General features: G+C 28.8%; 2 protein-coding genes across 2 annotated transcripts; both read right to left on the minus strand.

Moving 5' to 3' along the window:
* Positions 1–2,583: 2,583 nt before the first annotated feature.
* On the minus strand, positions 2,584–3,904 carry LOC124929586 (F-box/kelch-repeat protein SKIP25-like). Its single transcript, XM_047469991.1, has one exon. It carries the CDS (start codon positions 3,809–3,811, stop codon positions 2,675–2,677), a length of 1,137 nt encoding a protein of 378 aa, XP_047325947.1. The 5' UTR covers positions 3,812–3,904; the 3' UTR covers positions 2,584–2,674.
* Positions 3,905–6,340: 2,436 nt separating this feature from the next.
* LOC124928861 (uncharacterized protein At4g15970-like) lies at positions 6,341–9,098 on the minus strand. Its single transcript, XM_047469111.1, is given in 5 exon segments — positions 6,341–6,438; positions 6,441–6,768; positions 6,849–6,977; positions 6,979–7,227; positions 9,024–9,098. Coding segments are annotated over 5 exon segments (879 nt in total).
* Between the last annotated feature and the right edge of the window lie 677 nt (positions 9,099–9,775).

Consider the following 9,775-nt stretch of genomic DNA (forward strand, 5'->3'; position numbering starts at 1 on the left):
TTTTTATTTTTTATTTTTTAATTAAAACAAACAATATAAAATGTATAAAAGTGACTTCTTTTTTTTTTATTAGTATTAGATTTTGTGAGATAAAATATTATAATAAAACTATTCTATATCAATATTGGACTGCATTCACTTGTGTTTATAATAGGTATCAATTTTAACTGATTTAGTCCGGTTTAATAGTCAAACACGCCTACTTAATATATGAAAGAAATAATAATAAAAAGTAAAACGGTTATATTATATATATATAATAATTTTAAATCGGCAAATCCCAATAAAAAAAAGTTTACAATCCAAAAAGATGTTTAATAAAATAAATAAAATAAAACAATCTTAAAAACATTAAAGAAAATTTATTTTTAATACAAAGATCTTGTTTGAAAATATCTGAAATTGGAGTTTGAATTAACAAATGTTATTAAATTTGTTAATAATTTAATATATATATATATAATTAAAATATATTTTAAAACACTATTTCATTTAAATAAACACTTATAATAAAATATCAAAAATAAATTAAGTAAATTAAAAAAAATAAATTGCTCAAACCCAGCTCCATAACTAGGTGTTTCCAAATTATAGGGTATAATATAAGAATTAAAGTCATATATAAGTAAAAATATATTTGTTGTTGAAAAAGTATTTAATTATAGAATGAGTTAATAAAGCAAGAAGAAAGAGACATTTGAGGACCAATTTTCCTTAAACATTTATTTCTTTATTTAAGGTGAGGTAATAAAGTTGCTTTCTTACAAGAAAAATAAGGAGTATATAGGCAAGTAAAATGAGGGGTATAGGCAAATTAGAGCATGCATGCCAAAATTTGATATGAGATCAGATATTATCTTTTGAATCCATATGGCATATATTAATTTGTTTGATTTATTTTCAACATATAATTATGTTTTGTGTTGTGAATTATACAACCAATTTTATAATACCATTACATCAACAAACAGTTTTAAAAAAACTCATCTAAGTAAGTACGTATCCCATGCATAGAATCATGCTTCAACTTCTTCTAGGACATATTCTCTAATTTAGGTCATTTTCTAATTGAGGCCAAGAAGTGAAGTTTCTTAAATCTAAAAATAGAGATGAATCAAGAATTGGTGATGATGGGATGATATCATTTTATGGGCTCGTGTTTTTTTGTATTTTTTTTTATCCAGAGATATCATGGTAAGCTTGTTCACATATATAATACACTCATCTTGTATATTTTAAAATTTTACTGAGATTCTTATTTAGGTCCTTCTATATATTATCCTATACATTCACATAAGATCGTATCATATTATTATATAATGACATGTCATTTTTTTTTAATTGACCTTTTTTGTCGTAAGACAATTAATACAGTCTTAAACATTTGTATCGTGTTATTTTTATCTCATTCAAATTGGAACCCAAATATTCAATTGTATTTTCTCATATGTGAGTGTTGAGGATAGTCACAACAATCTCATTAGGAATTAATTAGCTTCAATTTAAGGTGCAATACCTCAACAATGGTGGTGGTATAACAGTCATGTCTCGTTAACCAAACTAGCTATAATAAAGAATTTAAGATTAAAACCTTATAAGTTATGGTTTTTTTAAATCTAAAAAATAATCAAACATTATTTCAATTATACTCTCATCAATTAATTCATTTAAAAAAATATATTTTGTCATATATTAATAGTTTTTAAGTTTTTTTTTACCAAAAAATCAACTTATTTTATCAAAATTAACACCGATGTTTAAAAAAATAAATAATCTAAGTTTATTTAAATAATTACGAGTGGTTTGTAGTGATTATGATTTATGACATAATTTTCTAAGATTCCATAAAGCAGACAGTTTGTGCATATTTGACTGATCACAACTTACGTAACTTACGTACCTACCCTTGTTGAAATTGAATAGTAACACGTAAAGGTCGTCAAATGTGATTAATTATATCATGTTTTCCATGACCAGTCTTTTCTCAAACCGGGTCAAAAGTACTACAGGTTTACAAGGACCTATTTAGGGCCGGATCTAGGTTTAACTTCACCTAAAAAAATCAAAATAAAATAAACTTTCTCTTAAATACATATTCGGTGGTCACTGAGCAGATACACGTCATGATTTTTTATTTTATTTTTTAGAAAAAAATAATCCTTCTTTAATTAATATAAAATGAGAAATGATATGGTGAAATATTTTGAAAAGTGCAATGGAAACAAAATCTCTTGCCCAGACTCATAAAAAAAAAATTATTTCTCTGTTCTCTCTCCAAATTATTTGATCTCCTATCACTTCTTTATTAATAACAATACTGTGAGTATGTTAAATAAAGCATTACTTATTATATAAAATAAAATTAGTTAAAGATATTTTCACAACAAAACAAAGACTCAATAATAAAGGGAGATGAGCCATTCCAACCGAACTTAGGAACTTTTTAAAACGTACGCATTGATCATCGAATACAATATTAAAAATACTATCATTTTTATTCAACCAAATAATTCATTACAAAAAAATAATAATAATAATAATAATAATAATAATAATAATAAATAATTGAGATACTTACCCAACTATTAATCCAACTATATGATTCAGACCATATTTACTTTTTTCGATTCCGACAATGCAGAGCTAGGCAAGTAAAAAATGACCAATCTTTTTGCTAACCAAATTCTATTTCCGGTTCAGGTTCAGTCATTCTAGGCAATACATGAACCGACATAGCTCGATAACCAGGCGGTGTCTCCACCACCCAGGTTCTAATTTCCGCCGCCGCCACATCCACCACCAAAATCTCGCCGCCGGTACACACAACACATACCCTTCCTCCGCCGGCAGCCATCTGATTTGCCCTCTTCAACCTCTCCTCTCCCCAAACATCTACCCAAATTCCATCGTCATACTTCCTCAAAACACCTTCTTCCTCGTCAAGCACGTACAACGTCTCCCCATCCATAGTCGCCGCCGGTCCCTTCCACCCGCAGATCATACCCGCCGGCATTTCCACCCAATCATCATTCACCGCATCATAACCAACCCCCTCTTTCGGCCCACTCCCCTTCACATTAACCATCCAAAGTCTCCCTTTCCAACTAACCAATTCAGTCCCTTCTCTACAAAAATTCCCATTTCTCATTTCCCCCAACATCTCCCAATTATCACCATTCATTCTATCCCATTTCTCCACCGATCGCGCGATTCTGGAGTTATAATAACTCCCCATACCACTTGCAACGTATATAACACCACCTGATTCACCAGCAGCACACCACCGGCGAGGGGCGGCAAGCTGCGGTCCAAAAGTCCATTTTCTAGAAATTGGGTTGAAGACAAGCGGGCGGGGCAGAGCAGGGAGGAAATGTTCAGCCGTGGCAGCTAGTAGAACAAGACTGCCGGCGGCGGTGGAGATGGATTGAACAGATAGATCACGTGATAAGAAAGATGGATGACGGTGGAGGAGACAGAGGTCTGGTGGAATGGGTAACTGTTGCCAGTCACAAGAAACAGGATCGTAAGAGAAAAAACATCCTGAATCTAAATATTGGGTTCGATCGGGGAAGTTCTTAGGTAATAGGAGAGTGTAGAGAGAAAGAAAAGAAGGGAAAGAAGGAGAGTAGATTAGTTGACGCCATGAACGACAAACATTGAAGAGAGTCGAAGGAGGAACTCTTGATAGACATAAGTGTGCGACGTGGTCGGGTAAACCAGGAAGCAGAGGGTGGTGGTGGTCGGGAAATCTTTGTCTCTTGTAATAAGTAACTCCGGCGGGGGCAGCGGGGGCGTCGTTGGTGGCGGCCATATATATATGACTTCAATTAATTAATGGTTAGAAAGTGGTTGAAGTTGTAATGTATATTTATAAATGATATTGGTACGGTAGGTGAAGAAAGGAAGGATAGCATATTTTAAAAAGAAATTGATTTGTAAGAGAGAAGACTTGGCGATTTATATATATAGACGATTATTACATTAAAAGGCAAATTTTGGACCATGCAAATGCCTCCTTATCGCGTTTAACACGTCTATCTAAATAATAAAGAAACTTCAAAACTGACAAGTTGACCAAAGATTATACAGTTACATAAATATATATGACCACACATGATAATAATAAATTAATAATTAGAGAAGAAGAACAAGTATATGTTAATATAAAACACTGAAATCGCCCAACAATTTGTATGTTATAGATTAAATGAAGTCGTGATATCCGAATATAATAGACCTTGCAAATTTAAGCAAAAAGAGGTCGATATCCATTACCTCCTTAAAGTCTTGAGTTCGAGCCTTTCAAACGACAAATTTGTACCTGGTCAAATAGTTAAATATGTTTGCGACTATGTGCTTAACCCGCGAAAATTAGTCGCACTCTTAAGAACTTAAGAAACGAAAATAGAAAACAGGAAAGAACAGGGCCGGATTAGGCGCTGACAGCGGCGATGGATGAGACTAAGAGAGATATGGGCACGTGGGAAATTAAGAAGAGAAGAAAAGTGTCAAAGTGCAGACGTCGGCTCTTGAGCTCCACAAACTGTAAAAATATGGACTTCAGCAATTATGAGCCGTAGACTTTTACACTTCCCTTGGCAATGAGAAAAAGATAAGTTGTTTTTTTTAGATAAAATAAAAATCATTATTCTACTATCAAAATTTAAATGTTAAGAAAAAAAAAAGTAATACAGTTTGTTTTATTTTGATTTATTTAAAAAATGATATTAATATAAGAAATCATTAGTACCCCTATGAATGAATAATTGATCTCAATTTGGGAGCAAGAACCTATAATAAATACAAAAACATTCATTTTGTTTGAATAAAATGCATTGCATTTTTTGGTCAATTTTTAGATATTTCCATTCATTCCCTTTGTGTCTATCTTCCCCCTATTTCTTTCCATTATGCTAATCATTGTTCCGTCTGTAGACAATTAGTAAATCTAGATCAACTAATTGTTCTAGAATATTATCCAATTCAATATAGATCTCTCGATTTCGAAATGTATTAAAGTATGTGTAGTAAAAAAGATGATGCTATATTTTAATTAATGAATTTTATATTCGAATTAATCTCTTAATCGTATAAAAAAATATGTTTTTTTAAAATATGGACCTAGTAAAAGAAAAATTGGGATATGATCTTATAAATCCTACTTTTTCATATCTCGGACATGAAAGTTTTTTTTATCGGGTCAAGTAGATACACGAAACAAATATATAGATAAATAAGGAAATAAGTACACAAAATAAATATAGCAAAAGAGGAAAATACTTTAAATATATAATAATAAAATAAAATAAATTTTATTTTATTTTATTTTATTTAAAATATATAGTATTTTAGTGATTTGATTAATGAATTAAATAATATGCATGATTGATGAGACAGTGTGTAAAATAATATTTTATAATGGTTAAACTAAAAAAACAACAAGTTTTAAAGATTGTTTAATTGATGTTGGGTTATTTGTGATTTAAAAAAAAATAATTGAATGAAAAATAAGTAATAAAAGATGAATACTTACCATGATGTCGTCGTATCCTTAATCCTTTGTCATATTTTTTATATATTTAATAATAAGAAAACCCTAACCATACATACAAATGAAAAATATCACAATTTTATTAATATATATATATATATATATATATTTAATTATTACATAAAGTTTTTTTTTTTAAATATTATTCTGACAAGAGACAAATGGCCTCTTTTTTTACTTTTGAATATAATTTTTATTTTATTATTTCACTATAAATAGATAAAGAAAAATGATGGGGAGCACGACATTAGGGGAGCTACTCGTACAGCGAAAGTGACATCGTTATTATACGAAAATGACATTGCTAATATACAAAAGAGACCTCGTTGTTATACAAAAAGGACGAGGTCACTTTCGCTGTACGAGTCGCACTTTCGCTGTACGAGTCGCTCTCCAAAATCATGCTTCCTATCATTCCTCGTAGATAAATATGAAATTATAAGAAGTTAATGTCGATTTTATTTAATAAAATGCAATAGATATTCTTTATCGGCACTTTATTTAATATGTTTACAATAAAAATTAAATCTCGTCGTATCAACATTCCAAATAAATACTACATTCTGATTATAACTACCCTCTTCCAAACGGAGCAGTCTTCTTAGGATGCAATTTGTTGGTACTGCAAACAATTAAAAACACAAACATGAGTTAATTTATAACAAACAACCATCTAATTAATCATAATTAAGACTCCAATATTTATTTATTATTTCATTAATCATACCTGCAATTCTGTGGAACACTCCAAGGTGAAAATGGTGGTGAAGCTTGACGATGATGTTGATATTATTTATATTCAAATGGAGATGACAAATAATTTCTCCAATCCTCAAGCAAAATCTTCATATCATGAACTTTATTGTCTAACCCAAAACAACATTCACATGCATTGTACACACTTTATCCAAATCCTTACTCGGTTCACAAAACCCTCCAAAGTATTTCGTGTCCAGAAATTTCATTCTCAAACCGATAATCCACCTTAAATAAAAACTTCCTTTGATCTTATTTAGCACGTCTTGATCATGCTTACCCGGATAAGTTTCCCTAGAACCATACCAAAACTTGTAAAACTTTATGGTGCGCTCGTTCGATTTCACGTATTTGAATCCCCCATTCGGTTCTTTAAGCAAATAGTTGTCACAAGCTATTTGAAAATCCACGTTGGGATAAAATTGGTGAAAAGGGTTGCGAAACCATGTTATATCTGCATCCTAAAAACAACATAATAGTATTAAATATAATCAAACCAAACCAACAAAAACTATATGATAGACTTCATAGTAATTCATACCGTGAAAACAAAGTCATATCCCAACTCAAGAACAATATGAAGAAAGCCGATTCTTTTCCACATCATCTCCAAGTAATTTGAGGTCATAAAGTAGGCCTCGCCGGAGAGATTTTTGCTATTAATAATGGGTATAAAAGGGTACGTAACAAAGAGTGTGTACGTTTAAACAACGCAAATATGCTTTATGGTCCAAAGCAATCACGACCAAATGGTTTAAAAGTTCCTTTGTGTTGTTCCCAATTTTGAAGCTTTCTAGAAAGATGTCAAAAATTGAGTTTGGAGATGCCCATGCCTCGTTTAGGGTTGTTAAAATCACTGTTTTATTGTCCTTCATTGTTACTTGTCTTAATACCATATCCAACCTTTCTTGTTCCTTGGGCTGAAATTCAATATGATAAAATTTATATGAAAAAAATTCATTATATTATTATCTAATAGAAAAAATGTCATAATTTTTCAAAAGATCATTGGGGGCAAAAGAAATTATTTATATAATCCCATATGTATATATAATTAAGTAAAGATAAATATAAATTTTATGTTATTTAAATAAAATTGACCTTTTTTTTCAAAAGTTTGTATACATAAATAAAAACTCATTACTTAAAATAACAATTTTGACTTTTTCATCTAACTTATTGTATAAAATTGGGGAAGAATGCCAATTTTATCACTGAACTATAATGAATATTCACGTATATCACAGAACTAATTTTTGTTCGCTCATACCACTGAAGTTGAGATTAATATTCATCTATGTCACTACTTCACCAAACCTCTAACCCCGTTAAGTTTCTGTTAAATGAGTCGACAAGTGAAATTAACATGTCACCTTTTTTAATTAATATATTGACATGTCATATTTTTTAATTAATATATATTATTTACATTTTTATTTATTTAAAATTCTAAATAATAAAACATTTACAAAGTCATTAATAATTTCCTTCTCCTGCCCTAATTAACTAAACCCACCATTCTTCTTCTTCGATTCTTGTTTTTCAAAGGATTATTGTTCTTGTTCTCTTCCTATATGCTTCCTTATCTTTCAGAGTTTTTAAAAAAATGAATCTATCTGATTGATGAATCTATCTGATTGATTAGGGTTTATATTATCAACGAGAATGCATTATCAGGATATCATTTACTTATCTCTGTTTTAGAAAGGTAAATCTATCTGATTGATTAGGTAAATCAAAGAAGAAGAATGGTGGATTTAGTTAATTATGGTAGGAGAGAGAAATTATTAATGATTTTGTAAATGTTTTATTATTTAGAATTTTAAATAAATAAAAATATATATAATCTATATTAATTAAAAAAGATGACATGTCAATATATTAATATTGAAAAAGATGACATGTTAATTTCATATTTCGCTTTATTTAACATAAACTTAACGGGGTTAGAGGTTTAGTAGAGTAGTGATATAGATGAATATTAATCTCAACTTCAGTGGTATGAGCGAACAAAAATTAGTTCAGTGATATACGTTAATAATCCATTATAGTTCAGTGATAAAATTGACCTTCTTCCCCATAAAATTGATCTTTCTCCTAATAATTAATTAGGATAAAAATCTATATTCAATGTAAATTTGGTTAATTAGGATACAAAGTTGTATTCAATGTAAATTTGGCAATAAATTAATTTAAGCAGATATTTATACAAATAAATTAAACAATGTTTGCAATATTAGATTTTTTTGGTTAATTGTTATTTTTATTTTTTAATTTAAGAAATTAATATATAAGATCTTATAAAAATAATATCAACTTAACTTAAATCCATAATCTTTTATATTGATTTGTTTATTTTGAATTTTCTCATTTATGTTTTTGTTAATATTTGTTTAAACTATTATAAGATGTTTTTCACAAGAAAAACTAATATATAATTTTGTGATGATAATTTACCGTAAAAAAGAAGACCAAAGAATAAATATTTTATTTTTGGGTGGGCTAAACCCTATATAGATCCGTACATGAATTCATATATAGTGCTCTCATTTTATTTATTTAATTATGGGTTATTAATTCCTAACATTATAATAATAAAACATCTTTCGATTTTTTTCTAGATGTAATCTTCCTCGCCTAGTTTTACCATAACCTAATGGGTTATCCAAATATATTTTTAAAATAATAAAAAATTAATATGTTAGAAAATTCATACCAGCAAAGAGAGGCCTGAATGATGATCATATGATTTGGTTAAGAGATAGAGATCTGAGAGAAACACGATGATCATCACCGTTGAAAAAAAGAGAATAACAATCTCATTACAATAATAATAATAATAATAATAATAACCCTTTGCCGCCTTCATGTTCTTGAAGCCCATTACAAAAATGAAATATAAATCTTATAATCTCTGTATAAATTAAGAAGATCAAACTCCATTCAAAAGAAATTAATGCAGTTATTACTCCTCCTTACATGAAAAAGAAAAAGTTTCATTTAATTTAAACACGTCTTTTTGTATGAAAGGAAAATAAAATCATTTTTTATTTTTACTTTTGACCAATAATTATGACAAAATATTATTTTTAAAAAAATGTGGAAGAAAATTAAATACTATTTATTGACATGTGCTATTTTATTGTTGCAACACCAAATTAATTGGATTTTATTTTCCAAATAAAGGTTTTGGATCAAAAACCAGCTGATTGCATGAATATTACTAAGAAATCTAAAATATATATCACATGGATTTCATGAATTTTTGCAACATATGGTCAGCGTTTATAAGCCTTTTAGTAATTTTATCCAATTAAAAGATAGATTTTGAGTTTAAAATTCTTCATTTAATAATAATAATACAATTTGTTGAGGTTATCTTCAGAACAAACTCATTTATTTTTTAAAGAATAAGTGTTGAAAATTGAAATAGAACAAATTAAACACCAATAAAAATATTTACTATAA

This window comes from Impatiens glandulifera, chromosome 3 (assembly GCF_907164915.1).
Source record: "Impatiens glandulifera chromosome 3, dImpGla2.1, whole genome shotgun sequence".
Classification (NCBI taxonomy): Eukaryota; Viridiplantae; Streptophyta; class Magnoliopsida; order Ericales; family Balsaminaceae; genus Impatiens; species Impatiens glandulifera.

Excerpts from the sequence above, each read along its gene's own strand:
- LOC124929586 (XM_047469991.1), bottom strand. The coding sequence starts at position 3,811 with ATGGCCGCCACCAACGACGCCCCCGCTGCCCCCGCCGGAGTTACTTAT.